This window comes from Heteronotia binoei, chromosome 4, assembly GCF_032191835.1.
Source record: "Heteronotia binoei isolate CCM8104 ecotype False Entrance Well chromosome 4, APGP_CSIRO_Hbin_v1, whole genome shotgun sequence".
NCBI classification, from domain to species: domain Eukaryota; kingdom Metazoa; phylum Chordata; class Lepidosauria; order Squamata; family Gekkonidae; genus Heteronotia; species Heteronotia binoei.
In genome coordinates this window covers 8,846,215-8,870,832 of record NC_083226.1, presented here as the reverse complement: position 1 = coordinate 8,870,832, position 24,618 = coordinate 8,846,215, and the positions used below count along the sequence as shown (strand labels likewise).

At 47.1% G+C, this 24,618-nt stretch overlaps 1 protein-coding gene across 1 annotated transcript in view; it reads right to left on the bottom strand.

Moving 5' to 3' along the window:
- LOC132570269 (alpha-2-macroglobulin-like protein 1) overlaps window positions 1-24,618 on the bottom strand; it is a 104,448-nt gene that overhangs the window by 71,811 nt on the left and 8,019 nt on the right. The window contains exons 4-10 of the mRNA XM_060236755.1: window positions 20,536-20,683; window positions 20,204-20,256; window positions 16,867-17,056; window positions 12,147-12,231; window positions 6,538-6,664; window positions 3,108-3,222; window positions 1,686-1,795 (exon numbers count right to left, since the gene is read on the bottom strand). Of these exons, the coding sequence (XP_060092738.1) occupies window positions 1,686-1,795; window positions 3,108-3,222; window positions 6,538-6,664; window positions 12,147-12,231; window positions 16,867-17,056; window positions 20,204-20,256; window positions 20,536-20,683 (828 nt within the window). The remainder of the gene's footprint in view (window positions 1-1,685; window positions 1,796-3,107; window positions 3,223-6,537; window positions 6,665-12,146; window positions 12,232-16,866; window positions 17,057-20,203; window positions 20,257-20,535; window positions 20,684-24,618) is intronic.

The window sequence follows — 24,618 nt, the reverse complement described above, 5'->3', positions numbered from 1 at the left end:
TTACATTTATATGTTGTGAGCCGCCCTGAGCCTGCCTTGGCGGGGAGGGCGGGATACAAATAAAAAGTATTATTATTATTATTATTATTATTATTATTATTATTATTACTATTATTGTAGAGAACACTGATGAAGGAATAGAGGGAATGCTTATTAAATTTCCAGATGATACTAAATTGGAAGGGGTTGCAAATATAATAGAAGACAGTGACAGGATACAGGATGATCTTGACAGGTTGGAAAACGGGACTGAAACCAATAAAATGAATTTTAACAGGGACAAATGTAACGTTCTGCACTTAGGTAGGGAAAATCCCATGCATAGTTACAGACTTGTCTTGGCAAAAAGGATCTAGGAGTCTTAGGGGACCGTACGCTGAACATGAGTCAACAGCGTGACGCAGTAGTTAAAAAGGCAAATGCGTTTTTGGGCTGTATTGACAGCAGTACAGTGTCCAGATCACATGACGTGATGATAGTGCTTTGCTCTGCTCTGGTAAAACCTCACCTGGAGTTCAGTGTTCAGTTTTGAACACCACATTTTAAGGAAGATATAGAGAAGCTGGAATGGGCCCAGAGGAGGGTGACGAAGATAGTGAGGGGTCTGGAAATTAAGTCCTATGAAGAAAGGTTGAAGGAGCTGGGTATGTTTAGCCAGGAGAGGGGGCAGCTGAGAGGGCAGCATGATCACCATCTTCAAGTACTTGAAGGGTTGTCATAGATGGTGCGGAATTGTTTTCTGTGGCCCCAGAATGTAGGACCAGAACCAATGGGTTGAAGTTAGATCAGCAAAGTTTCCAGAAGAATTTCCTGTCCGTTAGAGTGTTTCGGTGAAATAGGGTTCCTCAGGAGGTGGTGGGCTCTCCTTCCTTGGAGGTTTTAAAACAGAGGCTAGATGATCATCTGACAGCAGTGAGAATCCTGTAAACTTAGGGGGAAGTATTTGTGAACTTCCTGCATTGTGCAGGGGGTTGGACTAGATGACCCTGGGCATCCCTTCCAACTCTATGATTCTATGATTGCTATAATACTATGAGGTATTAAAATAAACAACCCAATGCTCTTAAAACACATAGCTTTGCACAGTTAAATCTTGACTATATCTATATTCTTATGTTCTTATTAAAAATATGGAGCAGAGGTCCATCAGTGGCTATTAGCCACAGTGTGTGTGTATGTATAAATTTTTTTGCCACTGTGTGAGACAGAGTGTTGGACTGGATGGGCCATTGGCCTGATCCAACATGGCTTCTCTTATGTTCTTATGTGACACAGAGCGTTGGACTGGATGGGCCATTGGCCTGATCCAACATGGCTTCTCTTATGTTCTTATGTGACACAGAGTGTTGGACTGGATGGGCCATTGGCATGATCCAACATGGCTTCTCTTATGTTATTATGTGACACAGAGCGTTGGACTGGATGGGCCATTGGCCTGATCCAACATGGCTTCTCTTATGTTCTTATGTGACAGAGTGTTGGACTGGATGGGCCATTGGCCTGATCCAACATGGCTTCTCTTATGTTCTTATGTTCAAAGTGGACCTGTAAGCCTTTCAGGGGGGAAATTTCCCTCTCAAATTTTGGGACTCTCTCTGCATGCCAAGAAAGGTTCCAAGAATAGAGATGTCAGATTGGAGAGTTGATTAAGGAAGGAATTGAGTAGCTGAATAGCTAGACCTGACCCTTCCAGTATATGGAAATCCACGCTTATAGAATTCGTTGAGCTTCTGGAAAACCAATCTTATTGCTTTGGTGATGATCCTCATGTTAACTTTTTCTGAGTTGGTTGATCCTGCAATGAGAGAGGACATCCTCGCTGAGCACAGAAGCAGAAAGGTCCAAACAAATACATCAGCAGAAGGCCATCTCTGCTTCAAGGACCTGAGAAAGGTCTTCAGCCGGTCAAGACTGCCACAGATTTAGAGTTGGAGAATCTACGGAATTCTAATTGAGGCCCAACAGAAGGGAAAGCAGATCAGGAATAGTAGCGGCAGTAATTTTGCAGAATTAACGGCAACCCTGACCCCGATGGCCTAAGATAGCCTGATCACACTGGGAATTTGGCACAGGAATATCCCGGCTTTGAAAAAGCTGGCTCTCTTTGATGCATGCCCTGGCAACCGCACAGCCCCCACCATGCTGCTGGGAGAGGCACAGGCCACACACGCGCAAGAGGAGCATTCAGACTGTTCCGGCGCATGCAGCTGGGAAGCATGCCCTGCCTGTGTTTTAGAGATTTACTTCCTGGTAGCTATTTGAGCCAGTCCCAGCCCAACCTATGACTAAGGATGGGCGGGATTCGGGGGGCAGATGTGCGTGTATGATCATGCACATTAAATCTGGAGAGGAGATGTGACTAGGTTGGGCCAAGTCTCTCATGTGACCACACCCCAGCTCTCAGAAGCAAATCAACTTAAGCCCTGGATGGCAAACCACCACCAGAGTCATTACAGAGAGGCAGGCAATGAACACCTGCAGGGTCACCGTAAGTCAACCTGTGACCGGTTGGTATTTTCCACTGCAAAGGGGACGTGGTTTCAAAAGCTTTCAAGGGAGCCTCTTGTCATGAGAGAGAGAGAGGCAGTTGACTCTCCTCAGACAACGTCTGCGCAGCTTACATTTGCACTGAACGCTATGAAGTGATCCCTCATTTGTTCCCCAGAGACGGGCAGCCAACCCTTGGTGCTCCAAGATGAAAATGTGTCTTCTGCAGACCCGAACTTGGGGCTTTGCTTTGGCATCGAGAGGACACAGCTGGGCACAGCAAGTTCTGTGCATCAGCAGCATCAGCTGTATTCCACGATATGTGAGGCTCAAGATGACCCCTCCTGGTTTAGGAGCTCAGGAGGAATATTCCCAAAGCATAAGAAGTGAGTGACCCTCAACAGTCTTTGGTTTAAAAACATTCGATGTTGGGAGAAGAGAAAGCCAATCATGGGGGGGGGGGGGGGCGGGGGAGATTCTCAAATACACACTAACATGCAAAAGTCCCAGGCCAAAATGGACTTCTCTGATGCTTTACCATTTGGTGCCTGACGCCTCCACACAGCTGTGTACTCTCACATTCCACTCCCACCCCTGGTTGATTTCACTTTCCTTCCTACCTGTTCCTTCCTCCTCCAGTTCTGCAAAAAGTTCAACATACTCAGCATAGCCTCTTTGGGTCAGATTAAGGTCAGTTGCGTTGATAGTAACCAAGGCACAACCACTGTTGTCTGTCTGGGGACGCAAAACAGAGAGATCATACGGTCACTCCATGCTAAAGAATGAATTCTGTTTTACTGCTGTTGTATATTTAGTATTTTTTTCCCCCAATCCTGCCATTCCTCCCAGTAACTCCAGGTTGATCATGTGGTTTTCTCTTCCTCTTAGGGTTGCCAAGTCCAATTCAAGAAATATCTGGGGACTTTGGGGGTGGAGTCAGAAGACTTTGGGGGTGGAGCCAGGAGTCATTAGGGGTGGAGCCAAGATCAAGCATAACTGAACTCCAAAGGGAGTTCTGGCCATCACATTTAAAGGGACAGCACACCTTTTCAATTCCTTCCTTCCATAGGAAATAATGGATAGGGGCACCTTCTTTTGGGGCTCATAGAATTGGACCCCCTAGTCCAATCTTTTTGAAACTTGGTGGGTATTTTCGGGAGAGGCACTCGATGCTATACTGCAAATCTGGTGCCTCTACCCCAAAAAACAGCCCCCCCCCAGAGCCCCAGATACCCGCGGATCAATTCTCCATGATTTTCTATGGGAATAAATCTCCCTAGGGAATAACAGAGTTCCCAGCAGACATTTCCCTCCCCTCCCCTCCCCCCTGCTTTCTGACAACCCTGAAGCGGGGGAAGGGCCTCCAAACCGGGGGATCCCCTGCCCTCTCCTGGGGATTGGCAACCCTACTTCCTCTCTTTTCCCCACCCAATAGCTCTGTGAGATGGACGAGGCTGACCATGACTGGCCCACCTGTTTCTCCCAGACCCTCCTCTAGCAGGCTGCCCCCCGGGGTTCCCAACAGGATGCCTGCACCCACCAAGGTGTCTAGAAAGCGGGCAGGGCCAGCAGTTCTTTCAACTGATTGGCTGAGCAGATTTGAAAAAAAAAAACCCATGGCAATTTTGGTAGCAGCTGCCCCTACAGAGGAGAAGGCCCTTCACTGCACGCCTGCCTGTAAACTGTGTCTATGCAACAAAATATATATTTTAGAAAAATAGGTGCATTTGCAAAGACATCCCGTTAAACAGAAATTCTGCCTGAAATGTTCAAGACTTACTATCTGAGTTAATCATAGCCTCATGTCCAGATAGGGTTGCCAATCCCCGGCTGGGGGCAGGGGATCCCCCGGTTTGGGGGCCCTCCACCGGCTTCAGGATCATCAGGAAGCGGGGGGAGGGGAGGGAAATGTCTGCTGGGAACTCTGTTATTCCCTAGGGAGAGTTATTCCCATAGAAAATCATGGAGAATTGATCCGCGGGTATCTGGGGCTCTAGGGAGGCTGTTTTGGGGGGTAGAGGCACCAAATTTTCAGTATAGGATCTAGTACCTCTCCCCAAAATAACCCCCAAGTTTCAAAAAGATTGGACCAGGGGGTCCAATTTTATGAGCCCCTAAAGAAGGTGTCCCTATCCTTCATTATTTCCTATGGAAGGAAGGCATTGAAAAGGTGTGCCGTCCCTTTAAATGTGATGGCCAGAACTCCCTTTGGAGTTCAATTATGTTTGTCACAGCCTTGATCTTGGCTCCCCCACAATGGCTCCTGGTTCCACCCCCAAAGTCTCCTGGCTCCACCCCCAAAGTCCCCAGATATTTCTTGAATTGGAGTTGGCAACCCTATGTCCAGACCTTCTGAAGTTGGCTCAGCCTCTTGTGGCAGCCATTTTACAGTAGGCTCAGCCTCCTGAAGCATCCATTTTGACCACCCTGTGTCCAAATTCCAAAGGCGCCCACAAGCTTCAAAAGGTCTAGGACCCTTGCTCTAACCACAATCCCACACTGGCTTTTTTTTCAAGTCCCCTTTCTACCTTCTCACAGGGCTGTTCTGATGATAAAATGGAGGATGAGAGACATGGCCCCAAATGGACTAAATAAAAAGCAGTAGAAGAGAACCAGAGTCCAGGAGCTAGGGTTGACAATCCCCAGGTGAGGGCAGGGGATCCCCCGGTTTAGAGGCCCTCCCCCCATTTCAGGGTCGTCAGAAAGCGGGGGGAGGGGAGGGAAATGTCTGCTGGGAACTCTATTATTCCCTATGGAGATTTATTCCCATAGAAAATCAAGGAGAATTGATCTGTGGGTATCTGGGGCTCTGGGGGGGCTGTTTTGGGGGGATAGAGGCACCAAATTTTCAGTATAGCATCTAGTGCCTCTCCCCAAAATACCCCCCAAGTTTCAAAAAGATTGGACCAGGGGGTCCAATTCTATGAGCCCCAAAAGAAGGTGCCCCTAGCCTTCATTATTTCCTATGGAAGGAAAGCATTTAAAAGGTGTGCCGTCCCTTTAAATGTGATGGCCAGAACTCTCTTTGGAGTTCAATGATGCTTGTCACAGCCTTGATCTTGGCTCCACCCCTACTGTCTCCTGGCTCCACCCCCAAAGTCCCCAGATATTTCTTGAATTGGACTTGGCAACCCTACCAGGAGCACTTTAAAGACTGACAACATCTGCGGCAGGGGATGCACTTTTGTGAGTCACGGGGGGGGGGGGGGGAACGTTAGGTATGTGCCTTAAAGTATGTACTTCCTGCCAGCTCATTGGAGCCAGGAAAACAGAGCTTGGGGACTGTACAACAATGGGTAGTGGGATCCAATTACCCGCCGCCCTACCCCAATCACAGACCCCTGCCTGTTTGAATGAACCAATGGTAAGCTAGTGCGGGAGATTAGAGTTGTATATCGGTTTGGCCCCCAGGCCCTTAGTCCGTCTTTGTCGGGAGCTGCCTTCACCAGGCTTCCCGTAATAAAGAGCCATCCTCGCTATGATCTCGTCTCTGCAATGCTTTGAACCCACTAGATTATAGGAAACAATACAAGCATTTTTTAAAAAAAATCACATCATTTGTGCCCTGTCTTTCCCCCCAGTGGGTCCCAACATAGATGACATCATTCTCCTCTCCTCTGCTTCATCCGCACAACTGCCCTGTAAGGGAGGCTATGCTGAGAGGTTGTGATTGGTGCAAGGTCATTCAGAAATTCCCATAGGAAAGTGACAATTTGAACGTGGGTCTCCCAAATGATAGGGAAGGGAAAGGTTAAAAATCTCTCTCTTCCCCCTCCCCCATATTATCCTCCCCTCAAAACAGCAGCCTCTTCCCCCCCCCCCAAATTCTTTATGGAAAAGGGGGGGGGGTGCTTTAAAATCATCACAGAACCACATATATCTTTCAAAGAGTCCCAGCTCAGGAAAGTTCATGTGTGCATCTCCCAGGTGTTGCAATACTCTTTGCTGATTCTGTACTTTAATTTTGAATCAGGGAGCGGCATGGCTTTCCAGATCCAAAATAAAGACGGTCTCCTGGTTTGCCCAGCAGCTGTTTCCCACTGAATTTACCTTGGCAGTGTACTCTTTCTTGATCGGTTCCAATGTTTCATTATGTGGCCGTTCCAAAAAATAATAGGATACGTGCCTCGATGAGATCAGCCGTACAGTCCCACGAACTGCCTTTCCGTACGTATACCTGTGTCAGAAGACAGGACAAGGGCGGAGAACAGGACTACTGGGGTGTACGCTGAGAGACAGCAGAAAAGAGCGGGAGCACCTTCAGGACTAACAAAACCTGTGGCGGGGGAGGAGCTTTTGGGGGTCACTGCTCACTTCTTCAGACACGACAATCTCCTGGGATACTCCAGAGCTGAAGACAAACCCAAAGGTCAGCTGTTTCAGAATGGCTGCGGGTTATCCAAAATGACTCCCAGAAATGATGAAAATGCATCTCCCAGAATTTCAGGAGCATTTCTGGTTTCAGGTGCCAGGAGCCGAGAGGGAGAGAGAAAAGAAACTGATCCACCAATCAGCTGCTTAGCAATTCTTAAGAACATAAGAGAAGCCATGTTGGATCAGGCCAATGGCCCATCCAGTCCGACACTCTGTGTCACATAAGAACATAAGAGAAGCCCTGTTGGATCAGGCCAATGGCCCATCCAGTCCAACACTCTGTGTCACATAAGAACATAAGAGAAGCCATGTTGGATCAGGCCAGTGGCCCATCCAGTCCAACACTCTGTGTCACATAAGAACATAAGAGAAGCCATGTTGGATCAGGCCAATGGCCCATCCAGTCCGACACTCTGTGTCACATAAGAACATAAGAGAAGCCCTGTTGGATCAGGCCAATGGCCCATCCAGTCCAACACTCTGTGTCACATAAGAACATAAGAGAAGCCATGTTGGATCAGGCCAGTGGCCCATCCAGTCCAACACTCTGTGTCACATAAGAACATAAGAGAAGCCATGTTGGATCAGGCCAATGGCCCATCCAGTCCGACACTCTGTGTCACATAAGAACATAAGAGAAGCCCTGTTGGATCAGGCCAATGGCCCATCCAGTCCAACACTCTGTGTCACATAAGAACATAAGAGAAGCCATGTTGGATCAGGCCAATGGCCCATCCAGTCCAACACTCTGTGTCACACAGTGGCCAATTTTTTTTTTATATATATATATATATATATAAAAGGGGTGGCAGTGAATTCCACATGTTAATCATCCTTTGGGTGAAGAAGTACTTCCTTTTATCCGTTTTAACCTGTCTGCTCAGCAATTTCATCGAATGCCCACGAGTTCTTGTATTGTGAGAAAGGGAGAAAAGTACCTCTTTCTCTACTTTCTCCATCCCATGCATTATCTTGTAAACCTCTTATCATGTCACCCCGCAGTCGACGTTTCTCCAAGCTAAAGAGCCCCAAGCGTTTCAACCTTTCTTCATAGGGAAAGTGTTCCAGCCCTTTAATCATTCTAGTTGCCCTTTTCTGGACTTTCTCCAATGCTATAATATCCTTTTTGAGGTGCGGCGACCAGAACTGCACACAGTACTCCAAATGAGACCGCACCATCGATTTATACAGGGGCATTATGATACTGCCTGATTTGTTTTCAATTCCCTTCCTAATAATTCCCAGCATGACGGTGGCCTTTTTTATTGCAAACGCACACTGTCTTGACATTTTCAGTGAGTTATCTACCACGTCCCCAAGATCTCTCTCTTGGTCAGTCTCTGCCAGTTCACACCCCATTGACTTGTATTTGTAGCTGGGATTCTTGGCCCCAATGTGCATTACTTTGCACTTGGCCACACTGAACTGCATCTGCCATGTTGACGCCCACTCACCTCCCTTCCCTCCCTTCAAATTGTAAAGGCCAATTTACAATCTATGGGAAGACCTGGCCTCTGCTACTCACCCCACCCCAGCCCCAAAATGATGGCCCTTTAAATATAAACCGACTAAAGATGCTAACAGCTGACTGGGTAGGCCTGGCCTTGGAGGCAAGGCTTAGCACCCATAGGAAAAAATGGCCCCATTACTTCATTTGGGTAGACCAGGCCCCTCTACTATTGATAGGGAGTAATGGCAGTCTTTTGCATAGGGTTGCCTGCACCCATCAGGGTTTGCCCCACTTTGGGGGACTTCAATCCACCACCTGCCAGCTGGTCAGCAGAGGAAACCCCACCCACAAACAGGGGCATTGTGCGGCTATGCTCTGGCTTTTGGGCAAACTCTGTGGTTTTGAACAGTGTTTCCCATTTGCAGGGTTGCGACCCGGTACCGGGCCACGGAAGTCTCACTACCGGGTCACATGAAAAGCCAAAGCTAGCCCTGCCCCCAGCAAAGCATGACCTCTGCTCTGCTTCCTTCCTTCCCCCGTCTCTGTGTTGTGCAGAGAGGAGCTGAGCTGCCTCTCCTTCCTTCTCCCTCCCCCTTCCAGTGTCTGAGAGAAAAGCTGGCAACCACTGGCACTTTAGATCCATGAAGTGTTCTTCAAGGTATGAGCTTTCATGTGCCTTGTAGTATGTCCTTTTGGGGAGATTTCCCCGGGAGGCCTGGGCAGTAAAGAAGGGGTGTGTGTGTGTGTGTGTGTTTTTCAGCTGGGAGAGGCGGGCAGTGGGCATTCCAGTAGCTTTTTTTTTTTTTACCAAACAACCCCTGGGCAGAATTGTTGCTGGCTGGGGTCATCTGATGGTGAGTAAGGCCTTTCTTTCTTTTTCTTTCTTTCTTTCTTTCTTTCTTTCTTTCTTTCTTTCTTTCTTTCTTTCTTTCTTTCTTTCTTTCTTTCTTTCTTTCTTTCTTTCTTTCTTTCTCTCTCTCTCTCTCTCTTTATTTCTCTGCAAGTGATGCTCTGTCTGTATTCTTGGTGCTGGGGGGGAGGAAGCAACAGTGGGAGGGTTTCTAGTGCCCTGGGCCCACTGGTGGACATTCTGGTGCTTTTGGGGCATTGTATGAGAGAATTTTTGACTGGATGGTCCACTGTCCTGATCCAACATGGCTTCTCTTATGTTTTTTTCTTTCCATGTCTTTCCTTTCCTTTCCTTTCCTTTCCTTTCCTTCCATTTCATTATTTTCTTTTCTCTTTCTCTCTTTCCTTCTATTTTTACTGGATGAAACTTTTCTGTTCATCATACTGTTGTTGCAGACATAGGAGCTCTGCCAATGAAATGTTGGCACCCTCAGTTGTAGCCAGCTGGCCTTTCTGAGATTTCTGTGTGAGTGAGTGAGAGTTAGAGGTGTGGGGCAGAAAGAGATCATTGGAGATTACTGCTGTATATCTCAACAGCACTGTAAGCGATAGTACTATGAACTTGGCACCATTTTACTGGTCCTGCTTCTGACAGCTCTCCGACACCAAAATTAAACTTCTCCTGTAGATATTAAAAAGGATGGAAGAAGTTCACTGGCTAAATATCTGCACAACAGGTTGCCTTTAAAGGCAAGGGAAACAGCCAGTAAAAAGCTGCAAGTTCCTCATAAATATTCTTTTTTGGGATAACTGCAGAAAAGCTTGTATGAACTTCACATAACTTGAAATTAATTCATTAATTGCCGTACAATTCTCTGCTACCTTTCACAGCAATTTCCCAGTGTTTCAGCTAAGGAAAAGTATGAAAAATAGCCGTCAAAAGATTTTCTTGTAGTTTGAGGCAGGGTTCCAGTAGTAGCAGCTAAAGCAAGGGCCTACAAAATGTGTCAGCCTATTTTGAGGTAGAGCAGCTGCCAGGGCCCAGTGTGGGTGGTACACAGTGCTGACATTCCTGATGACAATGACAACAGCACTCCCAACTGCATACACTGGCCAGTGCTGTTGAGGAAGGGGTGTGTAGGTGGTGCAGGCAATTGAACACGGGCATTAGGAGTGCTTGCAAGCTAGAGAAGAACACACAAACAGATAGGTGCATGCAGGTGTGGGGGTAGAAAGAGAGGACCGCCCACTTACCACCCCCATTTTGGCTCAGCATGAGTTTCAGACAGATTTTTCTGAAAATTAAGTTACTTCAGAAGAAGAGGCAGGTTTGGGGGAGTGCCCTGGAAGTGATATCACAGGAAAAGGTGGAGTTTTTGGTTCAGTGAGCCCTGGAAGTGACATCACTTGGCCCTTGACCTGGAAGTGACGCCACAGGAAATTACGTAATTCCTGTCTCCCGGCTCCACTCTCATAGTCTCCTGGCTCCACCCTTGAATTTCAGTGGGCCACGAATGAGAAGTGTAAAAATAACCAGGCCACAGGAAAGAAAAGTTTGGGGAACCCTGGTTTTGAAGGCAAAAAGAACCTATAGAGTTTTGCCCAAAAAACAGAGCTTCACGTGTCCTCACTTCTGGGTGATGTCATCACATTGTGCATGACATCTTGCTCACCCCTTGAAATCCCCCCTGCCACATATGAAGCTGCCTTCTACTGAATCAGACCCTCCTGGGTCCATCAAAGTCAGTCTTGTCCACTCAGACTGGCAGCGGCTCTCCAGGGTCTCAAGCTGAGGTTTTTCACACCTATTTGCCTGGATACTTTTTTGGAGATGCCGGGGATTGGACCTGGGACCTTCTGCTTCCCAAGCAGATGCTCTACCACTGAGCCACCGTCCCTCCCCTTAGACATATGAACATATGAAGCTGCCTTCTACTGAATCAGACCCTCGGTCCATCAAAGTCAGTATTGTCTACCCAGACTGGCAGCGGCTCTCCAGGGTCTCAAGGTTTTTCACGCCTATTTGCCTGGACCCTTTTTAATTGGAGATGTCGGGGATTGAACCTGGGACCTTCTGCTTACCAAGCAGATGCTCTGCTACTGAGCCACCATCCCTCCCCTGACTGGCAGTGGCTCTCCAGGGTCTCAAGCTGAGGTTTTTCACGCCTATTTGCCTGGACCCTTTTTAATTGGAGATGCCGGGGATTGAACTAGGGACCTTCTGCTTACCAAGCAGATGCTCTGCCACTGAGCCACCAACCCTCCTTCTGGAACAGGCAGCAGCACACTCAGTGCCAGCAGGGCTTGGAAGAGCGTCCCTGCCCCACTGCTCCACTGCTCCTATTTGCTGCTTTCCAGGGCTGGTTTGTCATTGCCAAATGAGCTATTTTTCACTAGGGTTGCCAAGTCCAATTTAAGAAACATCCGGGGACTTTGGGGGTGGAGCCAGAAGACTTCGAGGGTGGAACCAGGAGACATTGGGGGTGGAGCCAGGAGCAAGGGTGTGACAAGCCTACCTGAACTCCAAAGGGAGTTCTGGCCATCACATTTAAAGGGACCGCACACCTTTTCAAATGCCTTCCTTCCATAGGAAATAATGAAGGATAGGGGCACCTTCTTTTGGGGCTCATAGAATTGGACCTCCTAGTTCAATCTTTTTCAAACTTTGGGGGTATTTTAGGGAGAGGTACTGGATGCTATACTGAAAATTTGGCGCCTCTACCTAAAAAACCAGCCCCACCCCCCAAGCCCCAGATACCCGTGGATCGATTCTCCATTATTTTTTATGAGAATAAGTCTCCACGGGGAATAATAGAGTTCCCAGCAGGCATTTCCCTCCCCTCCCCCCACTTTCTGATGACCCTGAGGCGGGGGGGAGGACCTCTACATCGGGGGATCCCCTGCCCCAACCTGAGGATTGGCAATCGTATCCTTTCACGTGGCTGCTTCCGCAGGATCAAGGAGGCGACCGCAATAGTTCACGAACCTGCCTGACACTTTGATCCTGATTTCTTCATCTGAAGTGGTGATTTGTTCAGGGGCATCGATCAGTACTTCAAACCTGGGCAGCACTGCACAGAAGAAGAGAGGTGCACCAAATGAGTGGCCCAGAACGAGACCCATGCTGATTCTGCTGACAGGCCTGAAGGAAACGACCCGAGCGGGAGGCAAGGCCTCCGATCTTGAAGAGAAGCTGAGAGGCAACTCCATACAAAGGTCAGGTGGGTTGCCAAGTCCAATTCAAGAAATATCTGGGGACTTTGGGGGTGGAGCCGGGAGACTTTGGGGGTGGAGCCAGGAGACATTAGGGGTGGAGCCAAGATCAAGGCTGTGACAAGCATCATTGAACTCCAAAGGGAGTTCTGGCCATCACATTTAAAGGGACGGCACACCTTTTCAATGCCTTCCTCCCATAGGAAATAAGGAAGGATAGGGGCACCTTCTTTTGGGGCTCATAGAATTGGACCCCCTGGTCCCATCCTTTTGAAACTTGGGGGGTGCTTTGGGGAGAGGCACTAGATACTGTACGGAACATTTGGTGCCTCTACCTCAAAAAACAGCTTCCCTGGAGCCCCCGAAACCTCCAGATCAATTCCCCATTATACCCTATGAGAATTGATCTCCACATAGGGAATAATGAAGTGCTCAGCAGACGTTTCCCCCCCACCCCATTTCTGCCGACTCCGAAGCGAGGGACTGGCCTCTCTACTCAAGAGTTGCTGCCAACTTCTTCAAGGTAACACAGACACCCCATCCCAAGAGGAAGCCTTTCAATCGGAGACTGAAGCCTCCGGAGGTGGAAAGTCACATGGTCCTCTGGGGGCGGGGCTTCCCCCCGCCGGCCAGCTAACTGAGGGGGAAGGAGCCTGGGAAAGCGGAAGAACCCCCGCCGGGACCTGGGGATTGGCAAGCCTATACCAGAGAGGCCAAAAAAGCCTCTTGAGGTGCTGAGACAGTCTTGGAGGGCAGGGTGGGATAGGCCCTGCAGGCCGGAGGAGGCCTGTTCTGCCACACAGGGCAACACCCTGAAGAGCCGTTTCATAACGCTCTAAAACGTATTCCATAAATACCTCTAAGATCACAAACCTTTTGGTTTAAAGGAGCGGGGATACGCTGAAGTTCAAGGCTCCCAGTGACTCCCGACTTTCCCAACAGACTTTCATTTGAATCACAAGTAACGATAGCACTGCCAAACCCCTGGTCCAGGCGGGGATTCCCCCACTCAGGAGGTTCCCAACCCACTGGCCCACATTGGGCCGGCGGGGGGGAACCGCCCCTAGGGTTGCCAAGTCCAATTTAAGAAATATCTGGGGACTTTGGGGGTGGAGCCAGGAGACTTTGGGGGTGGAGCCAGGAGACATTAGGGGCGGAGCCAAGAGCAAGGGTCTGACAAGCATAATTGAACTTCAAGGGAGTTCTGGCCATCACATTTAAGGGGACTGCACGAATTTTTCAATGCCTTCCTTCCATAGGAAATAATGAAGGATAGGGGCACCTTCTTTTGGGGCTCATGGAACTGGACCCCCCGGTCCAATCTTTTTGAAACTTGGGAAGTATTTTGGGGAGAGGCACTAGATGCTATACTGAAAATTTGGTGCCTCTACCTCAACAAACAGCCCCCCCCAGAGCCCCCGATACCCGCGGATCAATTCCCCATCATTCCCTATGGGAATCGTTCATGGAGGTGCATGATGGCTCTGGGGGCGGGGCTTCCCCCGCCGGCCAGCTGGCTGGGGGAGGGGGGAAGCCTGTAAAACCGGGGGATCCCCCTCTGGGACCTGGGGTTTGGGAAGCCTAACCTCCCCTGACGTTGTCAGCGCGATGACATCACCCAGAGGTACCTATTGTACCTCTATGGTACTTCTGGGTGATGTCATCGCGCTGACGACGTCAGGGGAGGTACAATAGGTACCATAGAGTTTTTCCCTCCCAAATGGCTAGAGTGTCCAGGAAAACCATAGAGTTTCCCCAGAAACGCGTTGAGCGGCCGCAAGCGACATCACCAGTGCAACGACGTCACTTCCAGGTGACGTCGTTGCATAGCGTGCGCACAAAAGTCCCCCGCCGTGAAACAGAGGGGACTTGGCAACCCTAAGTAATTATATGGGGGCAAATTGACAGATGGAGGCTGAGGAGATGGAGACAGACAGGCAGCAGGGCAAGGAGACTGGAAGACAGATGGGGGGGATGAGGGGAAGGCCGATGTGCCAGCCAGCATCGGAAAGGAAGAGATGAGTGCATCTTCCAGGAATAAATATGCACAGCCTTGGCCATTGCAAAAGGTGTTTCCATTGAAAATTAATTGAATGGATGAATGTTCAGGATTTTTAAGAAAGGATAAAAGCATGGCTTCTTCCGCACAGGCATTTCTCTATGTGGCCCCCATTGCCACTGAAAATCCAAAGGCAACAGAGCATTTGCACAGAGGTTTTCCCTGCACTTCCCTTGACTCAGCCTTCCATGGCAGCCATTTTCGCCGCTGCCCCTGAAGTGCTTTCTTATGGATCAGTCATAACTATGTTGATATAGTGTTATAATGTAATAGCGATCTATGGTAATATACTAATTGCCACTTTTCATTGTAAAAGATAAGAGCCAGTTTGGTGTAGTGGTTAAGTGAGTGGACTGTTACCTGGGAGAACCAGGTTCGATTCCCCACTCCTCCACTTGCACCTGCTAGCATGGCCTGGGGTCAGCCATAGCTCTGGCAGAGGTTGTCCTTGAAAGGGCAGCTGCTGTGAGAGCCCTCTCCAGCCCCACCCACCTCACAGGGTGTCTGTTGTGGGGGAGGAAGGGAGAGGAGATTGAAGGTGTTCTGAGACTCAGTCCTTGAAAGGGCAGCTGCTGTGAGAGCCCTCTCAGCCCCACCCACTTCACAGGGTGCCTGTTGTGGGGGAGAAAGGGAAAGGAGATTGTAGGCCGCTCTGAGACTCTTCAGAGTGGAGGGCGGGATATAAATCCAATATCATCATCATCTTCTTCTTTAGGCATTTTCATTGCAGAATTATAAGAAAAGTATTGCCTGAGCATTTCTCCTTATCACAACTGTTCTTTTCAGAAGATCAGGCAGAAGTGTTGCAATCAACGTGAGCCCTGTAGTCAAGGTTATGAACTCAGTGCTTGGAAAACCCGTGAAACTAGTTCCAGTAGAGATGTAAGATTCTGTTACTGTTACAGGAATTTTGGTGCAAACATCAGATCTTGCTGGCTTCCTCAGATCAGGCCTTCACACCTTCGCCTAACATGATGCTCAATATAAAATGAGTGGAGCATGGCTGGAATGTGCTACAAATGGATGCCACACAGAAATGTTCACCATTTTATGTGGGGGATTAAATACTCCGTCAAATTTGACGTACCACACTATCTGTGTACGCTGAGAAGAGCATATATGGTGGCAGGCTGCACTCCATTTCCATCTGCACACAGGAAGGGTCATTTTCAGGGTATCCCAGCAAGTCAATGCTACTGCAACTACCCATTAGCAACTATAGACTCATTCGCCCATATATTTTTTTGTTGCCCAAAAATTGCAGCGGTGAGAGAAAAGTTCCTAAAGAAATGGCTAGCCAAATTTTTGTCTTTTCCGGACTCTACGAGGTTGAGACTTCTGTGAGTGGCCTAAGGCCCAACTGTATGTGTTTGTTATACTGTCCTTTTAAATGTTTAAAACTTTTATAATTAATTTTTGTGGCGTATGGCCTATAGGCTTTTAAACCTATGAAACGGAAACCTTCACCTGACAGATCTGCTTTTCACCTTTGTCTTTTAAAACCTTGCAGCAGTAAGCCAGACAAAGAGTGCTGGTGAGCCTGAACACTTATACAGTGCTTTTGCGCTAATTCAGCTTGTCCAGTAAAAGGTATTCATGAGCATGGTATTGCCCAGGGATGGCCAAATTTGTGTAACGTAAGAGTCACATAGAATAAATTCCAAATGTCTGAAAGCAGCAAGACATGAATATCAGTTGCTTGAGGGAAGGAAGGAAGGAAGGAAGGAAGGAAGGAAGGAAGGAAGGAAGGAAGGAAGGAAGGAAGGAAGGAAGGAAGGAAGGAAGGAAGGAAGGAAGGAAGGAAGGAAGGAAGGAAGGAAGGAAGGAAGGAAGGAAGGAAAATAGATGAGGGGAGGGAGAGGTGGAAAATAGATGGGGGGAGGGAGAGGTGGAAAAAAGCAACTTTACCTCTAAATGGCTTGAAGAAGTGATTTAAAGATACAAATGCTTTCTCCAAGCCAGCCAAAAGGGTGAGGTGGAGGCTTCAAGAGCCACGCAATATGTGTGAAAGCCACAGTTTGCCCCCCCCCCCCGGTATAGCGGAGTTGGTGGGGCGAGGGAGGAGAAGGGAACGCAGCCTGGATGTGATGTCACGGAGTCCATCCCCCGCAGCTGCCACTTCCTTCAGGGAACCTGATCTGGAGATCAGTTGTAATTCCAGGAAACCTCTAGGATCACCTGGAGATTAGCAACCCTACTTTGGAGATAGGCCATGATTGGCCAGTGCTGATTTTACATCACCCCACATTCTGTCCCTCCTTGGGGCTCCATTTCTGAGTTCTCAGGAGCACAGCACATGACAAAAAGAGAGATATTAGCCACTTTGCCATTTGGGAGACAGCAAGAGGTGTTGGCCTCACACACAGGCAATTTTCTCTTCCTTTTGTTCTTTGAGCCCTTGCTGGCAAACAAAAGTTTCTCTGGGAAAACTTACCATATTCCTCCACTTCGAAACTTTTCCTACTCCAGACAGGCTCGACGCCTCCCAGTGTGATGGTATATCTTCCCAGGGCTGCTTCTGCGGCCAGGGGAAAGGAGAGATCCGCAATGCCTTGCTGGGTCTCCACATTCAGCCACTGGCCAATCCGGTTTTTCTTGGGATCCTGGAAGTAAGATGAAAAGAACTGTGAAACTGAATGGTTTGGTCAAAGTCATTAGCTATAAACTCACAGCCAGTGAAATTCACAGGGTGCATTTGGGGGAGGGGGGGGGGAGGCAGGTCTAGACATAACAGATACAAGTGTGGTTACAGGGGATTTGGTATTAGGTGTGCCAAAACAACCAATTGGGTCCCTTTCAATTTTGTGATTCTACGCTACGTAGCTAGGGTTGCCAAGTCCAATTCAAGAAATATCTGGGGACTTGGGGGGTGGAGCCAGGAGACTTTGGGGGTGGAGCCAGGAGACATTGGGGGTGGAGCCAAGATCAAGGCTGTGACAAGCATAATAAAACTCCAAAGGGAGTTCTGGCCATCACATTTAAAGGGACAGCACACCTTTTCAATTCCTTCCTTCAATAGAAAATAATGAAGGATAGGGGCACCTTCTTTTGGGGCTCATAGAATTGGACCCCCTGGTCCAATATTTTTGAAACTTGGGGGTATTTTGGGGAGAGGCACTAGATGCTATACTGAAAATTTGGTGCCTCTCTATCCCAAAAAACAGTCGCCCCAGATACCCGCGGATCAATTCTCCATGATTTTCTATGGGAATAAATCTCCATAGGGAATAACAGAGTTCCCAGCAGACATTTCCCTCCCCCCCCCCTCTTTCTGACGACCCTGAAGCGGGGGGAGGGCCTCCAAACCGGGGGATCCCCTGCTCCCACCTGGGGATTGGCAACCCTATACGTAGCACATCCATTGTGTCTTTTGGGACTGACAATTCCAGCATATCTCCTGAAGAACTGAGGGCAGAACCTGTGGAGAGGGGGATTTGGGGAAGGATTTCACTTAAGGGAACTGATCTCTCTGGAGTCTGGAGCTCAGTCACAATTCTGGGAGATCACCTAGGGGCTATGAAATAACGATAATGTCAGAATTATAAATAATGCCGGAACGGCCTCATGACTTACAATGAGCTGCACCACAGAGATCTGCAAAACAGAAGAGGAAGTCGGAATCAGCATCCTTCACAACAGAAGAGACTCCATTTTAGCTAATGCCTACAAGACTGAGGAGAAAGCTAATCTTGAGAGCCTGAGGGGAAACTGCCCTGACCAAACCATCTCTTGAATTAGCCTCAATGTCATCTCGTATTGGAGAGAAAGGAGGCCTGCCCCACTCTTTCCTGGCTGCTACGCCCAGCGTCCTGTTCATCTAAGCCAGCATCCTGTTTCTCACAGTGGTCAATCAGCGCCTCTGGAGGGCCAGCCATAGAGCTGAGGCCTTCCCCTGATGTTGCCTCCTGGCTCTGGGATTCCGAGGTTTAGAGCCTCTGAATGTGGAGCATCCCCTTTAGTTGCTGTGGCTAGTAGCTACTGATAGACTTCTCCTCCATGAATCTAACTGATCCCCTTTTAAAACTGTCTGAGCCTGAGGCCATCACGACCTCCCCTGGCAGCGATTTCTACATTCAGGTGACTCAGCTTCATGGAGCCTTTATTGACTCCATTAGGGTGCTCTCTCATCTAGCATCAGGGGGGGAACTAACACACTAGCAATCATTGGCAGGGGCTAGCAAGCCTGATGCTGGAGGGGGCATCTGGGGCAATGCCCCTTCAGAAATACACTTCCCTCTAGGGTTGCCAAGTCCAACCCCAGAAATACCTGGGGACTTTGGGGGTGGAGCCAGGAGACACTGGGGTGGAGCTAGGGGAGGGGGGGAAACGGCGCCGGGGAGCGTAGCCGCCTCGGAGCGGGCGACGCCGCTGCACAGCGGCTGCCTCTTCTCTGCTCGCCGTGGCTGCTCCTCCGAGATGGGCTCAGGCTGAGCCCATCTCGGAGGAGCAGCCACGGCGAGCAGAGAAGAGGCGGCAGCGGCGCAGCGGCCTCGCCCGCTCTGCTCCGCCTCTGGGGTGGAATCGGAGGGGGGGTGGAGGCGGGCCGGGGGCGTGGCGAGCCATGAGTCCGGGTCCTAGAAGGGCCTAGAAGGCCTGCCTCCGCCCTCCCTTGGTTTTGCCTGCGCTGCTGCCGCCTCTTGGCTGCTCCTCCGAGATGGGCTCAGCCTGGGCCCATCTCAAGAGAAGCTGCAGTGGGCGGGGAGGGGGCGGCGGCCTCGCCCGCTCCGGGATTGGGCGGCTTGCCATGCTCCCCAGCGCCGCTTCCCCCCTCCCCCCGCTTTCATTTTTTTGGGGAGCAGGGGAAGAGGGTGGAAATCCTGGGGTCCCCTGCCAGGGCGGGAGGGTTGGGAAGCCTACTTCCCTCCCTGCATGTCTATATTTCATTTATAAATGTTCACGTCTAGGCTTTTTCATTGCAGATATATAAAGGAAATGTGTATGCAGTTTTTCTCCAGGTTCCCTGGGAAGGAATGGGGGTTGGGGAAGTTGCAAGGTAGAGCGATCTGAGTCAGTTAACTCTTTCCAGACAAAACTCATCCTCATCGCCTTTTCTTCATGTACCTAACCTTCTTCCTTGTTTGTTTCTGTCCTCTTTTAATGAGCAGCTAGAACACTGCAGTCAGACTTATACAGATTTTGGACTGCCTTCTGCAGTGGGGGCATTTGGCTCAGGAGAATTGTGGGAGAGCAAGAGCACAGCAATGAATGCTTGGTTCCACTTAGACTTTGCTGTAACTTGCCTATCTAAAGGAATACCTGTTAGTGTATGAGTCCTCAGTTCACAGCATGGATGCAGCATGGAGCAGCAGGTGGATCTACAGTGACAGCTTCTGACAGCTCAGGTCAGAGCAACCTTGGAAGAAGGCCGGTTGAAGCTGGACTGTATCTGGGGAAAGCACCTGCTGGAGTCAGCATTTGTGTGGACTGCCGTGATTGGCTGACCATTGTATATATGGACTGCAGTGCCAGACAATATCTCTCTCTTGTGAGAACGAGTTCCTGGCGAAGCACTTTGTCTCTCAGTATAGTATATGTTATTCACCGCACCAAGTTGTTTGTAGATAGTTGTAAATACACTATTTTATACTAGGTGCTGGTGTGAGGCTCAAATTCTTTCCTCGCGTCGACCTGGTGGCAGTTCCCTGTTTTTGCACTCTGCACATGAACCACTGACAAGGCCAGCCTCTGAGCATGTGCAAAACATCTGTTACTCCCCGGTGTATAATCAAGATCATGTGCCAGGGCTCCTGGTCATAAAAAATAACACTTACATTTTCATTAAGGGCCTTAAAGTTGTCATCAAGCCTCACGATCCGAAACCTTACTGAGAAAGCAGAGAGCCAAAAAATGATGCAACGTAGTTTTGCCGTGTTGCTGATGCAGCAGGCTCTTTCCTCCCCCCTCCCTCCTAGCTCTGCCACAAAGGAGCTTGCCTTTCCCATGCACTGGCTTGCACCCACTGGGTCTGCATTCCCTGCAGACAAGGCAGAGGGTCCTTTGAGCTGTTCTGTTCCCTCCAGCCTTATTCTCCCTCCCAGTTAATCCTGCAGAAGCCCCTACAGGGCCAAGCCTCTCCCAAGAACCACTGGTGAGTCAGACTTACCTATCTCCCCGGGCTTGTAAAAGGGCTTGTCCAGCTCTACGAGGTTCTGGACGAGAAGGGCCCTGACCAGCACCTTCTTCCGGCCCTCGAAGCTCACGCTCAAACCCTTGCGAATGACGACGTGCACGTGGGCCACCTCTCCTTCCACCTCAACACAAGGAGAAAAGCACTTTCAGTGGTGGGAGGATGAAGAATAGGCATAGGGTTGCCAATCCCCAGGTGGGGGCAGGGGATCCCCTGGTTTGGAGGCCCTCCCCCCACTTCAGGGTTGTCAGAAAGCGGGGAGGGGAGGGAAATGTCTGCTGGGAACTCTGTTATTCCCTAGGGAGATTTATTCCCATAGAAAATCATGGAGAATTGATCCGTGGGTATCTGGGGCTCTGGGGGAGCTGTTTTTTGGGGTAGAGGCACCAAATTTTCAGTATAGCATCTAGTGCCTCTCCCCAAAATACCCCCCAAGTTTCCAAAAGGATTGGACCAGGGGGTCCAATTCTATGAGCCCCAAAAGAAGGTGCCCCTATCCTTCATTATTTCCTATGGAAGGAAGGCATTGAAAAGGTGTGCCGTCCCTTTAAATGTGATGGCCAGAACTCCCTTTGGAGTTCAATTATGCTTGTCACAGCCTTGGATGTCTTTCATAATATTCTACAATATTTACAACACTTCTGATATTGTCTCTTATTTGCCTTTTGGGAAGAAACCCCACTTGATCTTCCTTTATAAAATTTATCAAATATTGTTTAAACTGTTCTGCCAAGATTCTTGTATATATTTTATAGTCATTATTTAATGATGAAATTGGTCTATAATTTTTTACTCTATCTATAATTTTTTTCCCTATCTTCCTTTGGAATCAATGAAATAACAGCTTCCTTCCACGTATTTGGTATTTTCCCGTTTGTTCTTATCATATTCATCAATTTCTGAAGTTTCAGGACTAGCTCCTCTTTGAGGGTTTTAAAAAATTTAGCTGTATATCCATCTGGCCCAGGTGCTTTTCCATTTTTCATTGCATTAATTGCTACTTCAATTTCTATTTTTTCAATTGGATCGTTCAAAACTTTTCACATATTTTCTGCTAAGGGTGCTATTTTTATCTTTTGTAAGTACTCATCCATCTTTCCTTTCCTTATTTTAACACCTTTAAATAACTTGGCATAATACTTAAATAATTCTCTTTTTATTCCTTCTTGATCTACCACCTCTCTTTCATCCACCACAATTTTATTAATAATTTTACTAATAATAATTTTACTTTCTCTCTTTTTCTTCAGTTGCCAGGCCAAATATTTTCCGGGTTTGTTTGCTCCCTCGAAAGATTTCTGCTGCAATCTTTTCAGATTCCATTCCAGTTCTTTATTTAACAAATGTCTCATTTGCATTTGTAATATTGTAATCTCCCTTATAATTTTCTTTTTCCCTGGCCTTTTTCTCAGTTCCCCTTCTTTTTTCTTTATTTCATTTTGAATGTCCAACATCTGTTTTTCTTTTGCCCTCTTATCTTTGTTATTCAATGTAATCAATATTCCTCTCATTACTGCTTTATAAGCATCCCAGACCGTCTGAAATTCTATATCCTCTTTATTGTTTATTTGGAAGAAAGCTTTAGTTTCATTTTATAGAGATGTCACTATTTCTTTATTCTGTAGTAAATCTTCATTCAATCTCCATCTTCTCAACTTCTTAGACAATGTTGTAATCCACATTATTGGGTTTTGGTCAGCCCCAATTTTAGGTAAAATCTCTATTTTCTTTGTTTCTTTGTTATAAGGTCTAAGTCTTTAGTGCCCCACAACATGTCAATTCTGAAAAAAGTTTTATGTCTTGCTGAAAAAAAGGTATAGTCCCACACTTCAGGATTAAATTTCCTCCATATAACCTCCAAATTTTCTTGTTTGACCAATTCAAAAAAAGACTTTGGCAATTTTTCTTCCTTATTATTTTTTTTATCCCCAAAGCTATCCAGTGTGTTCTTAATTGTTCCATTAAAGTCCCTCATTATCAAACCTTGGTCATTAGTGTCAAGCATGGTAAAATTCCATTGATAATTGATGGTTTTAGGGTCCTGCCTAAACCTGGTCTGTGAAGTGTCATGGAGGATCCAACTTTGTTAGCCTGTTATTCTTTCCCTTCCCCTGTCTTGCTTTATGGCTTCTAATTAGAAGTAGTGAGAAATGAAACCAAGTAATCAGCACCTTGCCATACGTTCCTTTAAGGGAGTAAGAGACATCTGGGGAAAGCAAGGACAAAGTCCTGATAACACTATGGGAACGTAGACATTTATGATAGTTTATGTGTGAATGCTACCCCGCAACCCCATCCCTTGGAATCCTTTTGAAGTAAGTATTGTATCAATGTATTGGCCTCATTACTCTCAAGAACCTGCTATACCAAAGTATCGGTCTATCAATAAACGTAGTCTTTGTATCAACTTCGACTCATCATTGACAAAGTCAGTTCATCAAATTGTTGTATAATGTCTTTTAAAAAAGCATCCTTTGCACCATTTGGTGCATACAGTCCCAATAACAACATTTTTTTTGCATTTAATATTATTTCTACCGCTACAAATCTTCCATCTTTAAACACTAATTTCGGCTCCAATTCTTGTTTAATATAGAAAATCACTCCCCTTTTCTTCTGTTCAGCCAATTAATAAAATTCTAGTCCCAGTTGTTTATTCCATAAAAATTTGTAATCTTTTTGTTTGATATGCACTTCTTGTAAACAAACTATATTACAATTTTGCTTTTTAATCCAATGAAACGCCTTTCTTTTTTGTGGTGAATTTAGTCCATTTACATTCCAAGATAATAATTTGTAATCCATCATTGTGCAAATTCTTTATGTTCTTCATAAAACCTACGCAGTTCCTGTGTGCTTGTAATTGTAATCCTTTTACCTTGCAGCTCAAAGCTCAGACCTTCAGGTATTATCCATCTATACCTCATTTCATTGTCAAGTAGTTTTTCTGTCAATTTTTTGTATGCTTTTCTTTCATTTATCACTTGTCTTGGCAATTCTTTCATGATTCTTACTCTGCTGCCTCCCACTATCAATGTCTTTTCAAAAATTTTATTCAAGATTTTTCCCACCATTTCTTTTGTCACATATCTTATAACCACATCTCTTGGTAGATTATTTTTCTTGGCATATAGTGAGTTCACTCTATACATATAGTCATACATGCTTCTAGTTCCTTCAGGATCTTCCTCCAAAAATTCTGCAATTATTCTTATTATATATCCTTTCAAATCAGTCTCTTCATCCTCAGGTACTCCTCTCAGATGTATCTGGGTTTCCATCAATTTGCAGTCATGAATTGCCACCTTTTCTTGCATTTTTAGCAAGGTGGAATCATGTACTTTCACTCTCTCTTCCACCTCTTGCACTTTCTTTGATGTTACCACAGTCTCATTTCTGAGATCTTTATCTTTCCTTAGCTCTTCAATGTCTTTTCTAATTTCTTTTTTAGAAGCAGTTATCATGTCTCTCACCCCTTTCATCATCCTGGCTTCCATTGCTTCTAATCGCTCTTGCATTTTCTCCATTGAGGCAGTCCTTGCACGGGTTAACTCATGCTCTGACATTTAAAAAAACACCGAAAAGTTTGACCTCTCCAAATTAAATTTAAACTATCAGGTTTGATAGAGTTATGCTTGCCCTTTTCAATAAACCTAATTTTGCCATCCTCAGAGCCTCCTGGGCTCAGATATTTTTAAAGTTTTTATTATTCCAAAATGGCAGTCGCGACTTTCTGCTTCTCTTTAAAAAAAAATTCTTTCAAAAGGCTTCTAAAATAATTATCAGCGATAATGTCCAATAGTATTTACCTTATAATTGTCACCTCTGTCAGCTTCACCAATTTTTAATGTCCCGAACACTTTAAAAACTTTGTTTAAATTTTGACCTCCTAGCAATGGCCGCCGATGTTTTTCTATGATATTATAGTCCTAGAGTAGGCTAGCTGCTTCAATGATTTTTCTTTTCCATCTGACACTTCCTGCTTTTCTTGCCACCAAATCCCGTTTTCGCTGGTAAAAAGATATTGCGATGTTTGACGTATTTCCTGTGTTGACTGTG